Source organism: Elgaria multicarinata, chromosome 8, assembly GCF_023053635.1.
Source record: "Elgaria multicarinata webbii isolate HBS135686 ecotype San Diego chromosome 8, rElgMul1.1.pri, whole genome shotgun sequence".
Classification (NCBI taxonomy): domain Eukaryota; kingdom Metazoa; phylum Chordata; class Lepidosauria; order Squamata; family Anguidae; genus Elgaria; species Elgaria multicarinata.
In genome coordinates, this window is record NC_086178.1 from 28,904,957 (window position 1) to 28,929,502 (window position 24,546).

A 24,546-nucleotide genomic window follows, 5' to 3' on the forward strand; every position below is an offset into this window, starting at 1 on the left:
CCATTTTATTTCATCTCTACATCAAAAAAAAGTAATTTAAAAAATTAAAATCCCTTGAAACATAAGATAAATGAAAATGTAAGTGCCTTCATATAATAACAGTAAGCTGACCCTCTGGGAAATGGTTGACTTTCTCAATTCAAGGTATTCAAAGCTCATTCAAAAGTGTTCATTTGGAATGCAGATATCAAAGATGATGCAAATATTCAAGAGAAAATTAGAACTTACCAGATGTTCTAATCCAGCTTTGATGTTTCCAGCATCTCTATAACAGAAGAACAAAAGTTCCAAAATAGTTACTAAACCTTTGTCTGCAATTATTTAGGTTTAACTTGGAAAGTTACAAAAGAAAAGAAAGTCATACTGTCTCCAGCTACGCTTCTTTTATCTGAACTTAGATTATTAAAAGAAAATCTAACTACTTTAAATCACAGAATGTTCATCTAGTCCAATTCCAAAATGTTTTAATTCTTATAACCTACTCAACAAAACATAACACAAATTTGTATCTGATGAAGAAAATGCATGCACTACCAGTGACAACTGGTAAAAAACTTCAAGTTAGGGTAAATTTTAAAGACCCTTATATACACACTGCAGGGACAGGGAAATGCCTTCCATGTGAAAGAGTATAAGTATGACTTCGAAACTAAACTGAGCCCCAACATATTATTTAGAAATTAAGCCATACTGTGTATCATTGTATCATAGACTTCTGAATTCATACATGCTTTAGGGAAACATAAATAGCTCATTGCCAAAAACAAAAAAATAGGCCTGTAATAGAGTAATCTGTTCAGCTGAATTGTTTTATCAATTAAAATGTGCTCCCAATTAATAGAGCAACAGATCTGTAAAAACAACTGTGAATGAAATGGATCTGGACTCAGTCTGGGTCCAACCTTTTTTTCCCTTCAGAGCTATTTTATTCAGATTAAATGTGTATACATTTGTAAACAGTAATAAATTAAAACTCATGTGATTAATTGACTATGATTTCTTTAAGTGACAAGCCTTCACAACTACAAAACTTTTAAAACGTCAGGACACATGCTTTTCTTCTCATACAGTTTTTTAAAAAAGAAACAAAAATAAAAAGTATTCAATTTGTCAATACCAAAGCACGTATAGAAAGCATTAATTATTTCAGCCATTGACAAAAGTAGAAGTTTCATTTAAGCCAGGGCCCAACAAAGCTTAAGAGTTGAGCCTATTTTCAATGTCATGGCTGAATAGCATTGTGAAGTATAATCTCGGACCATGCGCTGAGTATCTCTCACCACTAATCAAAGCCATCTTCTGTATGTTATGGATAAGGGAAAACATTTTCCATGTGTTTAGTGGAACAGCCTTAATATTACACACTTTTTATTTTAAAAATTCACCAATAAGCTGTGCCTCAAACAGATTGACAAGAAAGCCAGACACTGTCTTGTTTGCCATCATTGAGAAACTGCAAGAAGATTTTTGCCCCCAACAGGGGAGGTGCATCATCCCTGGCTCACAATTGTTCTTAAAACATTAAAGATGCAATCCTATGTATGTTTAGACAGAATTAAGTCCTACAATTCCCAGAATGCCCCAGCCAAATTGGTTGGAGAAAGCTGGGAGTTTTAGGACTTTTTACTGTCTAAACATGCATAGGAAGGCACTGTAAGTAAATTGACAAGACACTTATTGCCACCTTAAGCAAAACTCAATGTAAGTTGATATCCTCCTCACCGAGACACCCATTTAAGTAACAAACACTGATAAACGAAAACATAGGAACACAGAAAAATGGTTTCAAATCTTTCAACTAAGTAAGAGTAGGGAGAGGGGTCAGGCTACTCAGATATGCAACACAGGGCATAGTAGTGACATCCATAAGCTCAATTAGGCTGAAACAAACCCTGTACAGTTCATAGACAGGTCGAGAGGACTGTGAGCAAGCCGCATCCAGAAGCCCAGACTGTAACGAGCGCTACGTGGGACTGCCATTGAAAAGTATCTGGAAACTGCAGTAATGCAAAATACTGCAGCAACATTCTGCCTTGGGATTGGTCATCTGAAGCATTTTATTCCCTGGTTGCTCCAGTTGCACTAGCTATTGATCCATTTCTAGGCCCAATTCAAGGTTCTGGTATTAACGTTTAAAACATTAAAACAGGTTAGGACCAAGATTCTTAAAGGACCATCTCCCCTCTGGTCCTTTATGATCCTCTGAGATCAGTTAGGGAGAAACGTTTGCATGTCTTGCTTTAACCAGAGACACATTTGGCAGGAATGTGTGGGAGTGAGCAACCATGAGAACACTTCGTTATGCCATCCAGAAAGAGCAGCATGGGATTACCCCTGCTGGTTTTCCCAGCTTTAAATGGCTAGAGCAGGCACTTGGGATTAATGGATAGGCAGCATTAATGGGTAGATGATGAGAGGAGCTATCATGTGCATGACCATCCATTTAAATTATTACGGTGCATTGAAAATAGGGCTCCCTTTTAAAATGGCTTTGACACTGCAGTTGGTCCAAAACAGAACTGCAAGATTGTTAACTGCTATCATATTATGTCATTGGGTCATTAGTTACACTAACTCCCAACCCATTTCCAGACCCAATTTAAAGTGCTGGTCTTACCCTTGAGCTTATCTGAAAGATCACGGTCCCCTATAAATACCTGCCTGAACCTTAAAATCCTCTTCAGAGTCATGAAGAGGACTTCAGTGTCAGTCATGTGACTAGGATAACCCTAATTACCCACACCTTGTCACAGGTTGCCGTGTCATATAAACCAAGGATGTGAGGCGGACGTACGACTTTTCACCCACCCTACAAGCCCTTCTACAAGCCATGAGTTGTAGGGTGGGTGAAAAGTCACTTTGTCTATGCTGCACACCAGGTTCAGATGACACAGCAACCGATGCTTGTCGTGCGATTAGCACACACAGGGGCAAACAACCCATGCTGCATTGCTTCCCTCGCTGATCATCCGATCCCAGTTTCAGAGTCAGATGACCTGCACTGGCATCAAGTGGATTTACAAATTCCTGTATAAAGGTTGCATTACCATAGAGGCAGCACTGAAGGATTTTGTTTTCTTTAGAACAGAAGGGATGAAGAGGCTAAGCTTTGACAAAGTGCCACCTGGTCAAATTACAATAGGCAAACTGCAGTACTGGACTATTTTATTTATTTATTTATTTATTTATTTATTGCATTTCTATACCACCCAATAGCCGAAGCTCTCTGGGCGGTTCACAAAATTAAGACAATCCGAATATATAAAATTACTAATTATATAGCAGCTATTGCAAATATTAATTGTATAGTCCTTTAAATACATTCTAGAAGCTTCCATATAAGTATATTACAGAAATGCTTTTGATTTAGATTTTAACACTGAATCAAAAGTTTAAACACTGGAGCAGATATTCGTTCTTGTCGAGTTTAAATTAAAAAAAACAGCACAGAGAAAGTTGGGCTCATCAAACATTTACAATAATAATCAAAATTTACTATACTACACCATGTATTATTAAAAGAGAATGCAAGTCCTGTATTTATACTGTTTGGTGCCAAAGGTCCTAATGAACTTAATTGCTAGGAAGCAGGATCCAGGTCACTGATACAGGGAGCTTCCAGCTAATGGTATCAAATCTGTCCTCTTTAGTGGTCTGTCTCCTGTGCTGTCCCTGTCATGACTTCATCAATATTTGTGCAACTCTTTTTGCTCTGTGCTGAAAGCAGACTTAATTCAATTATAGATCTCAAAACTGATAAAATGGTCCTGAAGTGGAAAATGGGAAGAGATTATTGGCAAATGAATAAAGATTAGTATCGAGCTAACACACGAGAGTATAGCAGATCTTTTTTTTTTTAATCATTCCCTGTCTTAAGTCTTCTGGGAACAGTGCGTTTCCCTTCCCCTCATGCAGCACATCGATTTCTGAATTAGACTGCAATATTAAATAATTAATATACTTGCCATGATTGATGTTTTGCATTAGTTGAATATTAGGTTATCAATCAAAATCCACTTGGTTTAATGTAATAATATTGAAAAAGTGTCACTGTCTGTTCATCCAATTTGTAGTTGAAGGAGCACAGAGAGTAATATTGGTGTAACACGAGGTTCTAAAGTAGGAAGTGCTATAGCTGAACATATATAAGTCAAACATTATGAGACTAACAGACACTGCTGAGGTTGTCCTAAATAAACTTTGTGGTACCTGCCACTTTCAATGCAACTTTCCTTCAAACTCTGTGGATTTAATTCATGTATTGTGCAGTAACATATAGTAAAACCTAGTTACACCTGCAGGCAAGGACAACAATTTAAAGTAGCAGGTCCCTTTCTTTCCTTAATCAGGTGTGATTTTCTCTATGATCCAGTTAGAAATGGTTAGTTTGTGTTAGTCTACCTGTATAGCACACACAAGCTGCTAAATTGTTGGTTGGAATCTGTTGTCCGAGAAAGAAGGTTCTCAAAGTTACCTTGACACTAACCGCGTCTTGGCCTTAGGGCAGGTGTGTTGCAAAGCCATCTCTCGCAGTGAGTACTCTCCACCAAACCCACAAAACTAAAATACTACAAATGTCACATGAATAGCCACTTTTGAAAATGAAGGTAGCTTCAAAAGCAGTTTGTGATAGTGCATGGGTATGCGCTATTCAAGGGGGGGGAGCTAAAATTACACCAAGCTCCTTGCAAGAGCCTGAATTGCTCATTGGATCCCAGTATTAATCCTCAAGATAATTACATGATTATTACTGTACTCTGAAACTAATGTATTATGTGGAAAGGCGGAACTCAGGAAGTATTGTCACAACTGTTTAGAATGCTTTTCTAGGCATAAACTGTGGCAAGACTTCTATGTAGCAAATTATTCTTTTTAATACCAGAAAGCACTAAAAGTGATTACAATTCAGGCTAAGTAACAGAGCAGGAAGAACAATAGATTTATTAATGTTCACAGATAATTGCTTTAAAACACGGAAGAAGAAGAAGAAAGACTTGCCATCATTAATTTATATGATAATCATGTAACTTGGGTACAAATATGTACTTTACAAACAAAAAAATAGTTCTATGCCCCCAACAGCACCTAGTCTGGTTTCTCAAACTATTAGCAAATGAAATACAATTGGTATCCAGTACCATTAAAATGCACAGGAGCATTCCATTGATTTTGCCTGGATGTAGATTGCAGCCTTAATGCATTCTGATACTTGATAAAATGTATAATTCACTTCTCCCTTTCCTTAACACCTATCCTATGTTTTCACTACTTTCCAAAACAAAGAGCTATCTCACAAAAATCCATGGGCAGTATAAATAAGCAAGCATTGCACTCAACTAAGTTTTCATCACGTCCAGCCTGTAACAGAATAATAATTCCACTAGCTCATAATTAACAAATAATTCAAATATAATATCTAGATTTATTTACTTACAACATTCATATACCACTTCACATCTAAACAGATTCTGGAGCAGTGAACAATATTAGATAAAATGATAAAAAGATAAGAATAAAAGACCATATTAAAATTATTCTTTTTTAAAACAGGGTGCTAATAAAAAACATGGCTGGTCAGTCAAGGAAGGCTTCCTGGAATAGAGCTATTTTCACGTCCATTTCAATCCCACTTCAAATCCAGTTATGGGACAAAGACTGCTTTGGTCACCTTCAATCTATGTCAGGGAATGGATAGGGGGAGTGTGTCCCTGTTGGTTCTGCAGGACATCCTGGCAGCATTGACCATAAGATCCTCCGAAACCACCTGGTTGGGATGGGAATGGAAGGCTCTGTTCTACAGTGGTTCCAGTCCTTCTTGGAGGGGTGAAGGAGGATTCCTGTTTGATGTAATGGCCATTGATCTGTGGTGTCCATCAGGGTTCCATCTTGTACTTCATGCTATTTAACATATACATGAAACCTCAGGGAGAATTTATCCAGAGTTTTGAGGTTCAGTGCCACCCGAATGCTGATGACACTCAATTCTTCCTCCCCTTTCCATCTAAATCCAAGGAAACTGTTCTAGTTCTAAATCAGTGTCTGATAGACATGTTGAAGGCAAACAAACTGAAGCTTAATCCAGACAATACAGAGGAGCTCCTCGTTATTCAAAAGGCAAATCAAGGAAAAGGGACTCAAATTTGTGCTGGATGAGGTTACACTCCCCCTAAAGACTCATGCTCTCAGTTTGGATTCAGCCCTGAACCTGGATGACTAGGTTTGAGCACCGTATAGAACAGTGTTTGTGCAGCAGACAGTAGTGCACCATCTGTACTCATATGTAGGGATATCATACATGACTTAGTTACATCCTGCTTGGACTACTGTAACAACATCTACTGCCTTTGAAAACTGTTCGGAAACTTCAGCCGATCCAGAATACTCTGGCCAGATTGCTGACTAAGGCTGGTTCTACGGAGCATGCTGCTCCTTGTTGCAACAGTTTCACTGCTTCCAGGCACAATTCAAAGTGCTGGTTATGACTTATAAAGACCTATATGGCTTGGGACCAGGCTACTTGAAAAACCACGTTTTCAAAAGAAGAGCCTGTCTGGGTTTTAAGATCTTTAGGAGAGGCCCTCTTTCCAGTATGCATTTGGTGGCAATGCAAGGGAGGGCCTTTTTGGTGGCTGCTCCCAGGCTGTGAAACTTCCTGCTGAGAGAGGATAGGTTGACTCACAGGCAACATCAGGAGAGGATGCTTGACCTCTAACTATCTATTGGTTTGCCCAGGCAAACCAGCAGACAACCAACAATGGATTTGGAATCCAGCCTGTGGAAACCTTGTACCTTTCCAAATACAAAAGGCAGTGATACTGATTCTTCACTACCAAGACTTTGGAATCACTAAGCAGGAGCAAATGAAATTCAAACACACTGAAATTACTGGGAGTTTGGAAGAAATCTACAAGGACATATTTTGGGGACTTATGATCTTTTAAAAATCAGGTTCGAGTCCCAATATATTTTAGAAGGGGGAATCAGACAGTCTGGAAAGACTTCCCACATGCTCTGTCATACCATCAAACTCTCTTAGAGAAAGGAATCATTTTGTGTATATATATTTCCATATCTTTTATAGTAAGAGTCTTGAGTCACCAGTAGTTAAATATTCTGAAATATTGCAGGTAACACACAGGCAGTATCCTACACTGCCTATATGCTAGTGGAAGAGACCACAAGCACAACAGTGGTTCCTGAAACAACCGGAAACAAGTGGCAATACTTGATTCCAGAACAAGGCAAGTCAGCACAGCTCCCAGAAGGAAACTCCACTGACATGCCCCATTCTGAAAATGAGCATTTCTGCTAATTTCAGGAACCACTAGTTCCTGTTGCACTAGCTGTCAGTTCCACTGTGGCAACAGAGCTAGAGAAGGTACAGTGACAGTATAGGATACTGCCCATGGTCTTCCAAATTGAAGACCATATTGTAAAGCTAAGGCAGTTAACCTTTGGCATTTAACCTTTGGCATTTTTGCCCATTTCATAGCCACTTGTGTGGAATCTACACTGCCTTGGGGACCTAACTGTCATATTTCATATTTAAATATGGTTCACAAGACAAAACCAAACAACAGACATGAATGGGAATCTTCTAACAAAGAAGGCCTTTACTCAGTATTAAAGACACCTTTGTAAATTACCGCTCTTATTTATGAAATAATCACTAGCAAAGGAAGACATAACACAGGTAGAGATGTAAAATTTCCAGATATTTTGAAGCCATGGAAAAACATTTTTTTTTTTCTGGTAGCATTTCGGAAAAAATGGATTTTTTTAGAAAAATTGAAAAATGTAATATTAGCACTTTTTAACAGATTGAAAGTCACTTTGTTACTTTAGGAACATAAAAAGTAATTATGTCCAAGTTGGTTTGGCATAAAATTATTACATTTGGTATATTAAAAGTACAGTCTATTCAAACAATTATTACAAATTGAATTTACTTTTTACTTTTTTAACTTTTTTTGATAACAAATGGAGCTACAAGCTCCTGAATTGTAAGGAACATCTGAACTGTAAGGAACCTCTTTGGTTTTACCAGTTTATGAGGAACAGGCAAAAAACAATTAAAAACAACAAGAGAGGAAACCATCAACATTAGTAACAAAGAAAATTATTTATGCCTCTACTAGTCCTCCAAAGTGTCAAGCAGACAGAAAGCACCCATTCCCATAAAAAGAACTGAGAAAAAGGGGGACCAAGATTCAATGTATACGGATGAAATTTAACCAGACTCATTTTCTGAGCTATAAGCTATCACTATCAGTTTCAGTCTCTGCTTCAATGGCAGTGCCCCCTAGAGGCAGAAATGTATCTTGCTCTTGCATTTTGAGAGTTGTAGTCTCTGTTTGCAACCTCGGACTTGCTTGTCCTCGGTGTACAGAAATTGTAATAATCTGATACTGTACATAGTTTTTAGAAATCATTTGGAGATGTTAATATATGAACACCTTGTCTTAAACATTTTATTCATTACGCTAAAATAAAACATTCCATAATCCATTTTTCTTCATGTTTTCAATTTTTTCAATTGGGGGGGGGACACAAAAAAGTCTTTGGAAAAAAACAGTTCCCCCCCTAATTTTCCCATTTTTTTCCCATGCCTTCACATCTCTAAACACAGGTCAGAGTTGAGGAGCAATGATCTTATTTAATTTAAATTGCAACAGATATAAGCTGACAGCAGCACTAACCAAATGAGAGCTGGATGAATTAGCATGCTTGGTGCAAAAGTGAAAGAAATAACATTGGAAGGAAGCCATCCTAAATGAAAAGACAGGAATTTAACAAGGATGATAAAGAAACAAGTAACATACTTTCAAAAGCCATACTGATCTAGATAGAATAGGATAGCACATCTGATGACTACACAGTAAAAAGAACAATTTGGCTCTGACTCCAGTTTTAAAACAGGAAAGATAGACTTCAATATAATGTCTTTGTTGATGGAAATTGTGTTATATTGAAAATCCAGTCCAACAAAGAGCACCTTCTCCTTTTATAATTTTTGTCTTAAAGAGGGTCAGAGATCAAGATTGCTACTTCACTGACATTGACTAGCAAACAAAACTTTGAACGATAAGAAATACAAGGTTAAGAACTCAAAGGTCTTGTGCCTTAACTTGGGCAAAGTAAGTGACACACACACCCCGCAAATTATCAAGAAGTGTGACATTCATTCTGCCTTTTCCGGAATGAAAAACAAACAAATAGAGCAAAAACTAGACAGCTGCTTCTCTTAGGACTGCTGCTTCTCACAAACAAGCTCACACTTGGAGAGTTCCATGTGTTGTAGGTTGTGCTGGCAGCAAGTATCATACAAAGGAAACTGATAGGTCCAAATATTGTCTGAATCTGTAAGAAGCATCTCTATGAAGAAAAGGTCCTAGCAATATACCACTTCTCAATTAGTATGGCTTCAAACATGCTAATGACAAAGGGTGCTTGTTGAAGTAAAACATCATTTATGGTCACTTGTACCATAGGAGCATCAACTCTGGAAGTCTAAGAGACCTCTCTCAATTCCCTGTGAACACGAAAAAAATTCAGCAGCATCCACTTTCACAGCAGCATCCACTTGTAATGAGTTGGCAAATCTTACTTTTGAACTCAATGTAAAGAATACAGAGTGACCATATTATAATCATGTGCTCCTACATTATGATTCCTGTAACAAACAGAACTATAGAGAACCATACTTTCATATACTAAACCATTTACAAAGAATAAACTTCAGTCACTATGGATCACTATGACAAGCACAAGAGCAGCCTAGAACAAATAAAGTACCACTTACTCAAAATGTTTATGGAAATTCTTTACCTGGCTTACTACCTCCATTCAGTTCTCCTTAACACGGAAACCCAAAGAAGCCAATGATTTTTTTATATTGGTCACCCACAACCTTTTCCAGTCTGAATGCAAAATTCTCAAATGCAGGGATGGGAAACCTCCAGCCAGGAACGAAGGGCAGCAGCAGATCATTCAACACCCTTGAAAAGTACAGTTTTTCCCTGCAAAAAAATTGGAATCAAAACCAGTGCTCCAAGAAATCATTGGAATCCAAATTCTTCTGCAGCTATAGAGGCATGGTGTTTCCAAGAACCATCCTTAAAAATATAAGCTTGGGACTGGACAATAACTGGCAAATATCACAGTTATTGGGATATTGTTGAGAAAAGAGCTTTTGAATTCCACCATTCATTAAGGTTGTGCATGGGTGTCTGCAGGGGTGGCACTTGACCCCTGCACCCAGAATCCTAAATGTTTATCCCATGGACTTAATACTACTGTAGATGATCATGGCACAATTAAAGCCATCATAAAAAAAATCCATTGAAAGCATCCGAAGATGACATTTAATACCCAAAATATCAATGCTAAGTGAAACATGGTGGACTCAAAATCCAAGAGTATCCATGTGTTTGCAGAAAATTACACAAGTATTGTCTCGCAACTCAAGCAATTAGCAGGATCAAGAAACACCAAGACAAGACAACTTTCACACCAGCTGTCTGTGCATCATGGACATCAACTTTTATTTTTTGTCTTATGGCCATAAGCAAATATTCTTCAATACTAGAGTCAATCATCCAGGCTTTGCAATCTGTGAAGTTAGATGTCATGGAAATGAAAGCACATATACAAGAGTTACTAGGAATAATGCAACAGCAGAGGGAAGCTAGTGAGAAGACTTTTAGCACAATAATAGAAAAATGCAAGAAATTGGCAGATGAGATCCACAGAAGAACTCTACCAGTGGTCCAACTATATTCCTTCGCTGGATTCATTTATTACCTCAGTGAGGATTCATTTCATTGATGAAACCCAGCCTGCTTACAATTTGTTGAAACTACATCCCTCTCAGATATACCACACTGAAGAACAAGACCTTCAAAGCCCATGTTAATTCCATTCTGGAACTTTACGAATTTGGAAACTTTGGGAATGAATCTGTTACTTGGTATGAATTGTGGGCAAAACAACATACTAAAGAAACATACCCATCATTGTATGACATATGCAACCTGACCCTTACTGAATTACTGGATGACATAAAACTGTTCCCTGCAATTAAAATAGCCACCCTTACAGCACTTTCCCTCCCAGTTTCAACAATGCACAACTGAACAATTCTTTAGGACTTTGTACAGGGTGAAGACATGGCTACATTTGACAATGACTGAAGATCAATTGTCTGGCTTGTTTTTGATGAGTATCCATAGAGCAAAGTTAAAGACCTATCCCAAGGAGAAATTTATAAAAGAAGTTATTGACCATTTTGGCTAATACCCTTGAAGACTCTATTTTGTGTTACATTTTTCTTTATGTTATGGACAAACAAGCCCCCAGAGGCTAATGGACTCCAATGGACTCCAGAAGGCTCTGGGGGATTTTCCTGCTGGTATGGCTGGTGCTCCTGTCGAATGCTCTGTGGAATGCAGAGATGACTTGGGCGGTTGACACAATCACGCCCAAATGCCCTCTCCCTCTGAGCAGAGCCTGGCCAGCTCCTTGGTATACACCTGAGTTGAGGGCAATGAAGCAAGAGGGGAGACGGCTAGAACGCAGGTGGAAGAAAACTCATGCTGAGTCTGATCGAACACAGCCTAGAGCTCACTATCAAGCCTACTTTGAGACAGTTCTTTCCCACCAGCATTGCATCTTCTCAGTGTCATCCAATGGAGCTTTTTCAGGTGATTCATGGGCCTGGGCCAGGAGGTTGTAAATGCCTTCCTGAGAGAGGGAGTGGTGCCGGCCTCTTTAAAAGAGGCAGTAATCAGACCACTCCTGAAAAAGCCTAACCTGGACCCGGAGGATGTTAACAATTACAGGGCGGTGGCTAACATCCCCTTCCTGGGCAAGGTGCTTCAGCGGGTGGTTGTAGGACAACTCCAGGCACTCTTGAATGAAAAGGATTATCTAGACACATTTCAATCAGGCTTCAGGCCTGGTTTTGGAACGGAAACTGCCTTGGTCGCCCTGTGGGATGACCTTTGCTGGGAGAGGGACAGGGGGAGTGCAACCCTGTTGATTCTATTGGACCTCTCAGCGGCCTTCGATACCATCGACCATGGTATCCTTCTGGATAGGTTGTCTGAGCTGGGAGTTGGAGGTACTGTGTTGCAGTGGTTCCGCTCCTACTTGGATGGCCAATTCCAGAAGGTGGTGCTGGGGGATTATTGCTCTGTGCCGTGGCTCCTAAGCCATGGGGTTCCACAGGGCTCTATTTTATCCCCAACATTCACATGCAACCGCTGGGAGAGGTTATCTGGAGATGTGGGTTAAGGTGTCACCAATATGCGGATGACACCCAGCTCTACCTTTCCTTTTCATCAAATCCAAGTGAGGCAGTGGATGTTCTGAATCAGAGCCTGAGCATGGTAATGGACTGATAAATAAACTAATAAACTGAGACTCAATCCAGACAAAACAGAGGTACTGTTAGCGGGTGGTTTGTCTGTCCAGCTAGGTGATGTTCACCCTGTTCTGGAGAGAGTTGCACTCCCCCTAAAGGATCAGGTTCGTAGTGTGGGAGTGCTCTTGGATCCAGAATTGTCACTTGAGGCACAGGTGAACTCAGTGGCAAAGAGCACCTTTTATCAGCTTAGGCTGATATACTAACTGCACCCTTATCTGGACAGAGATAGCCTAGCTACAGTTATCCACGCTCTGAGAACCTGTCATCTGGATTACTGCTATGCGTTATACATGGGGCTGCCTTTGAAAACGGTCCGGAAACTTCAGCTGGTACAAAACAGGGCAGCACGTTCACTAACGGGGACTGGCCAATGAGACCACATCACGCCAGTCCTTTTCTAGCTTCATTGGCTGCCAGTCCAGGTCCGGGCCCAATTCAAAGTGCTGGTATTAACATTCAAAGCCCTAAACGGCTTGGGGCCAGGCTATCTGAAGGAACGCCTCCTCCCATATGTACCTGCCCGGAAATCATCTTCAGGGGTCCTTCTTCGTGAGCCCCTGCCAAAGGCAGTGAGGCAAATGGCTACCAGGAGGAGGGCCTTCTCTGCTATGACACCACAACTGTGGAATGAGCTCCCTAAAGAGGTTCACCTGGCACATACACTATACTCTTTTAGATGTCAGGTGAAGACCTTTTTATTTTCTCAAGCATTTTAACAGTCTATCAAATTAATTTTAACTTTGCTGTTTTAAATTTGTATTTTAAATCGGTATTAATTTCTGCATTGCTGCTTGATTTTATCCTGGCTGTATTTTTACATTGTATTTTATACAGTTCCTTTTATATTTTGAATGGTTTCTATGGTTTTAATATTTGTAAACTGCCCAGAGAGCTTCGGCTATTGGGAGGTATAAAAATGCAATAAATAAATAAATAAACCAAGAAAAGTCTCACTTGCTTCAAATCTTATGTCTGGTATTCACTACAGCCAATCCAGATTCTGTGTAAAAGGTACGAAATTCAGCCTTGGGGTTTTTAAGTAGTCAACAACCTGTAGTTACAGCTCACAGACCTTGCACACTGTGAACACTCATGAGGTTATGCTTTCACATTCACATTTCTCCACCTCATTTCCAAGTATATCATTAATGTTATTAGGGCCCTTTCTAAAGCACAGAATATCCACTACATTCCACGTATCCATCAAAACCAGTTACCATGTTTTTAACACAACTTGGATTTTATTAAATGATCTTCTAACTTCCATGTGACAAAAGTAAAAGTTTAAAAAACAAAAACTTCATTAGCTTCTCACCTGCTTAAAGACTGATGTTATGTGAGAAATTAGAGATAAAAATGAAATGGTTGAAGGAAAAGTTTACAAAGTCTGTCAGAGTCATTATTTAAATATGCCTCAAAATACCAAGAGAAAATTAGTTATAAAAAGAGACAACTTCATTGCACGTAATATATGTTTTAACACTTTACTATATTAAAATGACTAACACAACTCAATGAATTGGAACAGTGCATTAACTATTAATTAGGTACATGTAAAAAGTTCCTGGCAATTATTTTATCTGACAACTTATGGTCTGTATTCAGAGACAAGGGGATATAAAGAGCTGAGAATTAGGCAAAAATATGGGCTATTCATTGCCAAAATTCTTGTAAAATGTTAGAAAAATGTGGTATTTTCTTTAGCTACCATTAGATACAAGTAGCATGCACTAGCATCAATGGATTACATTTAAAGCTGACATTATAAGGGCAAAGGACTAATTGATTTTCTATTTTCAAAAAGCGTATAAATATGTTACATTCACCTAATTACTACCGTACTTAAAATTAATGGAATTTCATTCTGCTAGTAACAATAAGTATTCTTAAACAAACGTTTGGAAATATAAGATTAAAAACTTCTCCACAAAGAATAAACTCCTAGAGAAAAGATGCAAATAAAATTACTATCATAATCTTTTGTTTTTTATTTGCAAGTATAAAACTGAAGAGAAACAAAAGCAGGGAACACAGCATCTGTCATATCAGAATATAAAAAGATGATCCTGGCACAAAATGAAAAAGCTGTAATTCATTTGCAAATCAAGCCTGCCAGTTCTATTTCAAGCTGGCGGTAACTGTCAAGAGTTAACAAGATAATCACTTTCAATCCTGCCTTCAATGGTACATTACACTGTTATTCCATTCAATAAGGCCGTTCTTTGGGGCACTAGATGAATGGTTTTCATTTCTAACTCACACAAAAAACTTGCAAAAAAAAAATCCACGGGGCTTAAGAAAAAAAATCCCTTTATGGGCATTTATCTGCCGGCACTTGCTTTTAGGCAAAATGAGATATTTGGACACATTGGTGTCCATTCATTTCCTCTATTCCTTCAGGTCCTCAGTCTGTTGTTTTAAAACCATTTGGCACACAAGGATGAATTAGATGTGTGGGGGGTGGGTGGGTTTAAGAATCATATTAAACAAACACTTCTAGAAAACTTTTCCTCTTCATTAAGCTGCCTCATAAAGCAACAAAATATTTGAAGGAGAAAATCATTCCTATGTTTTAATTTCAAATAAATTACAGTCCCATAAGCGCCACTAACACAGAAAACATAAAATGATCTGTTGTTCATTAAATGTAAAGTAACTTTAGAAATAGTTAAACTTTAAATGAAATAAAACTATTAAGGACTGCTACATTATCCTTACTGAACTATTAAAAAGATTGCATTACTTTTCTGGTTATTGGCAGAATATTTATGTCCGTGTGTGTGTTTTTAAAAATATATTTGTAATTATAACAGAACACAAAAAATGGACTTTGAGAGCTACTGGAAGGATAAATACCCACCACCTATTATTCAGTGGAGTGGAGATCTTACTGCTCTTGCTGCATTTGAATGCATTTCTTACAGTCATCAATTTTGTATAGATGCTTATTTAGACACATGGTCAGCTTATATTAACAAGTATATTTGAATCAGAAGTGTCAAAACTTTTTAAGAAAATCAATAGTGTGGTGAACAGTTATTGTGATTAGATATGCTATTATTCTTGTTTAACTTACTTTTTTTGCTATCGGTGTCACTGTTTGTGTATATTATAGTCACAAAATACTACTTGACTGTCATTTATGTAGGAAATATGTTAAAATACAATCAATAAATCAGATAAATCTCAAATGACAAGTTTTCTCAGAAAGCTTATATATTAGATAATGACTTGGATTCAGAGAAGACTTGCAAGAGTCAAACCCTTTGGGGTACCCTATCCCTCTGAAGCCTTGGTGCCCCATTTTGTACCTCGGCTTGATAGGGAACTGCAGCAGGGCACGGCCCAGGAAAGCCTTATTGTATAAGCAGAGATCTGTTCGATCATCTGTAGATCTAGCCCAATATAAATATTAGAAATGCTTTTTATACTGTATTTTGTAATTGTGCTTTTAACCTGTTGGTTGTTTTATTGTGGTTTTAATTTTTGTGAACCACCCAGAGAGCTTCGGCTATTGGGCAGTATAAAAATGTAATAAATAAATAAATAATAAATAAATGAATATAATAATCACGGAGATGTTGTTGACTTCTCATAAATTCCATATAAGCGCAACAAGTAATCTCGGAGATGAGTTCAGGTTTTCTAGCCTCAGTTTTGTTACCCCTACAGAATGTCCTCCTGAACCATCAATTTTCAATGACAATCTGTAGATCGGGATGTCGGAGGAAACCGTCTGGGTGGTGAAGTTTGCCAAGCTTTAATCAGCTCAACCCCAACCCACGCAGGAGCTGGTCTGACTCAATCTGCAATGCGTTGGGCCAGTTTGCAACTTTCAAGGTGTTTTTTTTAACCTGTGTAAAAAGCAACCCTTCTTTAAAGATTAAAAAAAAAAAAGACTGAAAAGCCATCCAAATTTTGGGAAGAAACCCCTGCCTTGGCTTGGTTTGCAAATGCAAGCTGAGTCAGGGGTGCCATGGAAATCCAGTGAGCCAAAAAAGGGCCAGATTTCCCGGCTTCAAACTGGATCCTTCTGGTATGTTTTGAAATGCTTTCCTCATATGACTCAATAAAAGTTAGCTTGTTTTCAGAAATCTGAAAAGTTTTAATTTGGTGTAAAAGATCATCACGCTCCAAATAAAATAGTAACTGCAACTGAACATCAGTTGTTCATTCACTCTTTGTTTCAATAGGGTTGGGGTCATTTCTTAGGCAACTAGAAGTGTCTTGTAATCTCAACTATGATCTATAAAATGGGCTCAACAAAGGTAATATTAGGACTTATTCTTTATGAAATGGGGGAGGGGAGGAACACACTGACTTATCTTAAACCCTTTTAACCACCCTTAACCTAAAGATTACAGGATGGCTAAAGAGTGTTAAAAATGAAAGGGGCTACAGCTCAGTGTTGCAACACATGTTTTGCATGCAGAAGGTTCCATCCCTGGCATCACCAGGTAGGGTTGGGGAAAAAAGCAACCTAGTTTTTCAATTGTATCAATAGAAACATTTATTATGAAATTAAAAATATTAATTTCATACTAATATGATAAATACATTATAGGGATATACCAACATTTTTCTTCTTTTTCTGCCCCTAGTGCATGCTTTTGTTTCCCTCAGAATTCCCTGCAACTGCTGATTATAAAGTACAAGTTCAATTTGTACTTTATCATCAGCAGTTTGCTTTATGCTCCTTTGATTTTGCCTAGATTTTTCCCCTCAAGATTTCAATTCAAATTCAAATCTTATTCAATGTATCTTCAATTTTATTTGAAACATTGGATGAAACACTTTTACCCAGGCAACAGTATTTCTACTTAGCTTTTTAACTGGACTCTCAAACATAGGGCATGTGAGCCTTATCAGACCCTTTCAAAAAATGCCCCCTGCAGGGCAAGGAGGCTACTGCATGTCTCAACATCAGCCTCTTCCGCTATTCAATTTAATTAGCAGTAGATATATTAAGGAGTGAGACATTTGCAGCCTGCCAGAAGAGGATAGATGAATGGTGATCACCTTTAGAGCATTTCTTATCCAAGGACAATTAGAAATCAGGCACCAGAGCAGAACAGTTGATCAGAGACCTTCCTGGAACAAAGTTTGGCCTAGAGATCACTTCCTTCTGTCCTCTTCACCTACCACCTATCTCCAGGATCCACAAGTGGAATGTTACTAAAGAACATGAACAACAGTATATCTATTATCTATCTGCAATCACAAAAGCTAGAAATGTATTTGTGTGGGTGTTTTAATATTAAAAACAGAGAATTTTCTGGATTCTCTTCCATTTGCCAGATTCATCAGGCATTGAATTCCACACATACAGAATCATAGAAGAGCTACCAGTCCTGTAAGGATACTATACAGATTGGCAAACAGTACCCCATTCTTACATCCTGCTTTCTAAAATCTAATTTTTGTCTGGTCTGGTGTGCAAATGCTGGTGTAACTTTGGTAGCTGCAGCCTTTAGCTAGCAGAGAAATCCTGATAAATGTCCCTGTCCCTAGAGACTTCACACCCAATCCCAAGTGATCTGAACAAAGCAGTAACACCATTTTCTTCCAATAGAGATTCTTAGATTTTTGTCTGTGTGATGTAATTAAATAATTCACACTATTGGTAAAGTTAGCAACTGGTGGACTGAAATAACTTTAATTTAATACTATGCCACTGCAAACAGAAGGATATATGCCTACCACAGCAGCAGGGAACTCTGTCTCCTGAGCCAGATCAGGCCTACAAAGTTTTCCTATCTGCCCTGTGAAGTGTCATTCATCAGCCCCTGCCCCTTTCCTTGGCCCTGCTGCATGATCATACAAGCCTCCAGTATTTTGGCACTGGCGAAGTTTGCCTTCTGTTCCTTCTGAAGTTCGCTGTGGCTTCCCCTTCCAGGAGCAAGTTCTGGCCTAATTAATCATTCCTCCCCTTGGTGGCTCCTCCCTTCTCCCCCTTCCCAGTGTCACCATGGCTTTTTTGTCTGCCAGCTTACTTCTACCAAATCCTTAAACTCAAGACATAAATGAAAGAAAGAGCAGTTGCCAGGGGAAGTGTGCAGAATGAGTGGCTTGAAAGAAAATGGAAAAAGTTAGTCACAGATTATCTGCAGTGCCAAATGTTGTGATTAAAAAACTGAAAGATGGATGATGAAGAAAGGGGAATAAGTAGTGTGCCTACGTGCATACCTGTGTATGCACACACAAAAAAGACATGGCTATGAAACAGCGAGACAGACAGAAAGAGATGAGCTCTCCACTCATTCCGTCTGGATTCCTGGCCTTGGGGAAAGTTGCTTCAACCAGGTCGATTAATATTAAGGGAGAGCTGAGCTGCTGAGATCCCTGAGAGGGTTGGTTTCTCTGAAGGACACCAAATTAGACACCCTTTGCTTTGTAAGCCCCATATACACTTTCTGCCAAAATGGTTCTCCTGTGATGGTTCTTTCTGCCAAAATGGTTCTCCTCTGATTGGTGTGGATTGACTGAAGAAATCACTGCAAGAGCCATTCACCTTTTCTGCCCTTCCATTGCTTTGCTTCTCTGAATTACAGAGAGAGAGATGAGATGGAGAGGGAGAAGTTGATCAAGATTCCTTTTTTACACACCCACTCTTGAACCTTGCCCATTTTTTATGCTGTCCTACCCAGGACTGGCATGCAGCCCCCAGAAGGTTACCAACAAGGAAATACAGCCCTCAGACCCCCATTCTATCAGTTAATCTAATTTTAACCAATCATATTTCTAGGGACTATCATTATAATTAAAAATAGGAGTTATCCTTCTTTTGTGCAGTGTGTCCCTCTTCACTTTAGCAAAGGACTTTTATTATTAAGAGATGGAAACAATTAACCTTTGAACAAGAGTTGCTGTGAAGTAATCACACAGACAGAAAATTCAGCATAGCCTTTAAGCACTTCTTAAAGTCTGATGATTTAAAATAAAAATAAAAAAGATGCACATGGCACACAAGTGCTAGGCATATAACAAATTGAAGAACTTGAGTGAAAGGATGGTTTATATACTGTTTATATATAATTTTTCTATATAGAGTATCACCACTTTAGACGTGAAGTAACATTAAATGTACACAATTTGTTTAACACAGAGTATACAAGTTGTTTAACATAGATTGAACATGTTGCGATAGCTGAATAGAAATGTTTTTACAAACAGAACAAATGATCAAACAACAAATGATATACGGGGCTCCGGTTCTTTTAACCTGTTTCGCAAAATGCTTCTTCAGAATATTGCAACTATTATCACCATCACAAAGCTACTGCCGTGAATGGAGGGATGTTAGAATTCATTCCTCAATTCCAAAATGACATATTTAGTCCTTCAAACAAAGGTTCACTTAAAGTCCCACTTCTAAAGCTTTGCATTTTTCAGCTGGGACTTTATAACATCTGTTCTTTGATCATTTGTTCTGTTTTTAAAATAATTTCTATTCAGCTATGGCAGCCTGTTCAATCTATGTTAAACAATTTGTATACTCTAGGTTAAATAACTTGTGTACATTTAACGTTACTTCACGCTTAAAGTAGTGATATTGCATATAGAAAATTATAAATGTATATATGATTTAAAAAATCCTTTCACCTCAGTTCTTCAATTTGTTATATGCCTAGCAGTTGTGCATCATTTTTGTTTGATATTTTCAACTGCTGCTTCCTGGCCTGGATTATTATTTTAAAAATAATAATAATCTCATACCTATTCTATGTAGGGCTCTTATATTACATCCCATTGAAGTAATATATAATCTAGGAAGGATGTCTAACAATTCTCTGAATAGCTTAGCCTCAATAAAATATTAACAGGTACTTCACATGAGTTTAAAAAAATGTTCTATATGGAAACACCAGAATCTGACAAGACATTTAGCTCACAATCCAGCACAAAGCTAGGCATATGCAGTATGAATCTATTGGTTTCAAAGGCACTTGAATACTATTCTGGATTGTGATCAGTATGTAAGTGTATATATTTTTTAAAAGCTTCAACATGTTTAAACTTCTACAAATAAGCACTTGGGGCTCATTGAATATCCCACCAACCTATGGAGCACACAGATATTCTATAGATAGAACAACACAGTGCTGCAGCATCAAAGTATTGCGAGCCCATTTCTACAACAAATAGAGCTTAACAATAAAAATACTTGGCATTTATATGGTGCTTTAGAATGTTGAAAGTATTTAACATATACTATTTTGTTGTATCTTTACAACAACCCTGTACAGCAGGTCAGTATTCTTATCCCCATACTGCAGATGGGGGCTGAGGCTCAAAGATAGTGGCTTCCCTAAGGCCACCTAGTGGGTTCATGGCAGAGGCATGATTCAAACCAGGGACTTGAAGATTCTTAACTCAGTCTTTCAGTCTCTCACAAAGCTGTTAAGATCCTTTCTTCCTCAAATTTATACATGCATTTAATTATTATTTACTCTTTTGCAAGGAGCTGACTTTGAACTACACAATTAATGCAGAATTATTTAAGAACTATTAACTGTAGCACTTACGTTTTTGTTAGCCCCTTTTGGCAAACTTTTTTGGGTTATTAAAACCACAAATGAGCAGTTTCTAATGGTCCACTAAATCTTTAATTCTTGAGATAAAAACTCTCTCAGTTTTTAAACCCCTATATTAGCAAACAAGATAGCAAATAATATATGCTATAGGCATAGGTCTTCTCTGAAAAGCTGGGCTCTTCAAGTGCTTCAGCTGCGATTTAAGCCACTGAGCCATGGCCAATACAAGCTAATTTGAATAATCAATATGACAACCTTATTTTTCTAATGCAAACAGGATTGATACAGTAAGGTGTCTCACTGCCACATCACAGTCATGGCCTCTTTTAACCCATAATTAGATTTAGGTGATTATCCCTGCTCTTCCTTACAAGTGTACAGCTCGGATAAGGGATGACAAAAGCTATCTGCCACTTATTTATCCTTTGCAGACGGTAGGTTATCCAGGGAGATAGAGGGTAAGATCTTCAAACAATTGTTATTCATATCATCTACAGTTTAAGATAGTCACAGCCTCCATACTTGCTAAGTGAAAATAGCCCAGAGCAGTAGGTACATGAAGGATGCTTAAAAACATCAGGGCAACACAGATGGAAATTCAAGGTGATGTTAGCCAAATTATGCCTAACTTAAATTGGTGATCACAAAGGAATATCAGGCAATGGTTTTCTTTTCCAGACTAGCAACATCAAGTTTTAACTAAATTTTCTCCTTTGGTTTTTATATTCAAGGTTTAAATTGGTTTCACAGATATATTTTAAAAATACAACCAAAACCTAGTATCACTAGAATTATATAACTAATATGAGCTTGGATTGAAAAGCTCTATGATAGAAATATAGTCACATTTATTTTACAACTCCTCTTATCTCAAGCATTTAAGCTGCGATACTAATATTTAACCAAAATTATGGCCATTCTTCATTTTCGTAAACCGAGAATTAAATATAATGATATAAAGTATAATCATATTATTTATATTTTTACTGCATTACATAAAGGAGAAAGTTAGCTTAAAGGAAACCCCAGAAAGAAAATGTTATGCTTGAGCTAAGATCTGCACTCACAACTGCTACTTTCAATTAATTTTTTTAAAAAAGTAATTACAAATAAAAACCAGTTTTCCTTTGTGTACCTAACAAGGTTTTGTTTTCTTGTGGTTTTTTTTACAAACAGAAAGCAGCAGCATCCATACATTTTAAAAATTAAGCAACGCAATATGAAGATATAAAATAGTGCTGTTTAAAACCTGTGTGTTACGTAAAATCAAATTCTACTGTAAAATTAAATTCTACAAATCTGCAATTTTACATAAATATTTGTTCATCACATTGTTCCATTAACAGACTTTTCTCAGAAACAGATGTTTCACTTTTTGGGAGCATAATTCAGATAGCACTTATATATCCTCAATTACGCTTGTTCAGTAGTTTCAGCATTAGATCAGGTACACTGAGTTACGTTTTCAACCAATGGGCTCACTGAACAGCAAATATCAGGCAAATACCTTCTTCCAAATGTTAGCTCATAGCACAATGCATGCTAGTTTTATAGCAGAAACAGCACAGCACATTGGCTGCATGCACACAGAACAGTAAGCCAGAATTCTGAAGAAAGCTGGCATCTACACCCCATTCGGTCCCATTTAGCTCCTCTAGCTAGTGCAATTAGCTAAACAACTGGACCAGAAATGGTTCACTTAGGGTGTTGCCCAAACCTGGGATCCTGGCTTGCTGCTTCCATGCCAGGATCATAAACCAGGTTTTGTTCTTGGTTTACAAATACTGGCAGGTAAAGGGATCAATTTGCCAGTATCTCAGGGTTCAAATAATCACTAAACAAACCATTTCAGGTAAGCTTAGCTCACAAATAGCCCACACCTGATTTAGACAGTCACGCTAGCAGGCAGGGCCAAGTGGGAGCAAATGCACCAGCTCACAGCTCATTCATGGTAAACTAGGATTGTCCCACATCCTAGCTTACCATTCTGTGCAAATCCAGCCACTGAAATACCAGGAAGGAGTTTCATGTATGCTTAGTTTGTCCAGGCTTCTCTCTACCCTGACATATACATTCATGGAGAAAGAGATGAATTCTTCACACATCATTTATAAAGAATGTGTTGGTTGTTTCTGCTGCCATGAAGCAACAGAAAGATTAATTTACAATTTCAACTAAATGCTAAGTGTCCATTTATTTATTTATTTATTTATTACATTTATATACCGCCCCACAGCCGAAGCTCTCTGGGCAGTTTACAACAGTTAAAAATAGTAAACATTAAAAAGTATACAAGATTTAGAAAACCATATGCAATTATATAATAGTTTTAATGAAGTCCAAATAGTTTATAATATGTTCCTAATATCTTCTCAACAGGATGCCAGTCCAATAATTAGTAGTAGATTACTGGCCAGCCTCTTATCAAGGAGATATCAATCAGAAGTATACATACAAAATATTTATATTCCATTAAAGCTATTATATAATTGCAAATTGGAATTGTAAGTGAAACATTTTGGGGTCCCACTTTATGGTATTCAGATTCACTGAGTTGCTCTTTGCTTTGTACTGTTTTTCTGCAATTACATGTACTGGGGGACCAGGGCAAAATCAGCTTCTCAACTTGTATAACTACAGCCAGATTGGTCACTGGTACACCTGGGGTGACCATATTACGCCATCTTTAAAATCACTACATTAACTGCCAATTAGTTTCCGGGTGAAGTATAAAGTATTGGTTATTACCTTTAAAGCTCTACAGGTTACCTCCGGGATCGCCTTCCCCCGTATAATCTGCCCCGCACACTCAGGTCCTCTGGGAAGAATTTACTTCAGTCAGCCAAAACTAGGCTGACAACTGTTAGCCAGAGGACCTTCTCTTCTGCTGCTGCTCCTAGACTGTGGAATGGCCTACTGGGAGACATTCATCAACTTAATACTCTCTGAGTTGAAGGCAGCTATGAAGACTAGTCTCTTCTGGCAGGCCTACCCAGATGAATTTTAAGATATCTGATAATTATATTGTATTGGTTTTATATGTTTTTATTCAGTCTTATGCATTTGATTTATATGGTATTTCTGTAATAAATGTTATTCCCCTGTCTCAATCCAGAGGGAGTAATAATAATAATAATAATAATAATAATAATAATAAGAAGAAGAAGAAGAAGAAGAAGTAGTCACACATTCTTTACACATGAGCGCACATATCTCCCCCCCCTTACATAGAGGTTATACAGGTAACATGGCATGTATGAAGCAGTCTGGAAAGAGCAAGAGACACTGCTTTACTTTATCACGGTAATGGAATAGTGAAAGACATTTATAAAATCACAGACCAACAATATGTCACTTCTGAAGTATAGATTCATTCAAATCCTAGGAGAGAGACCATAGTGAAACAACTGCTGTAGGTCGTGGGTTCCTCAAAGATTGCAGGCACTGCAGAATGCAACAGGTCTTAACCAATGAAATGAGGAAGGGATGCCAACCTGCTTTGATAATCAAAGCTGAGTGAACTTCCTGCTGCAGGCTTCATTGCTTGCTCTGACCTCACAGCCTAAACACAGGTCACACTATGGG

The 24,546-nt window shown here is 37.9% G+C and overlaps 1 protein-coding gene across 3 annotated transcripts in view; it reads right to left on the reverse strand.

The window, feature by feature from the left end:
- Positions 1 to 24,546, reverse strand: part of RSRC1 (arginine and serine rich coiled-coil 1) — a 228,639-nt gene that overhangs the window by 129,559 nt on the left and 74,534 nt on the right. For all 3 annotated transcript variants that reach the window (XM_063132049.1, XM_063132048.1, XM_063132050.1), the window contains exon 5: positions 229 to 265. In XM_063132049.1, coding sequence (XP_062988119.1) covers positions 229 to 265 — 37 coding nt within the window. The remainder of the gene's footprint in view (positions 1 to 228; positions 266 to 24,546) is intronic.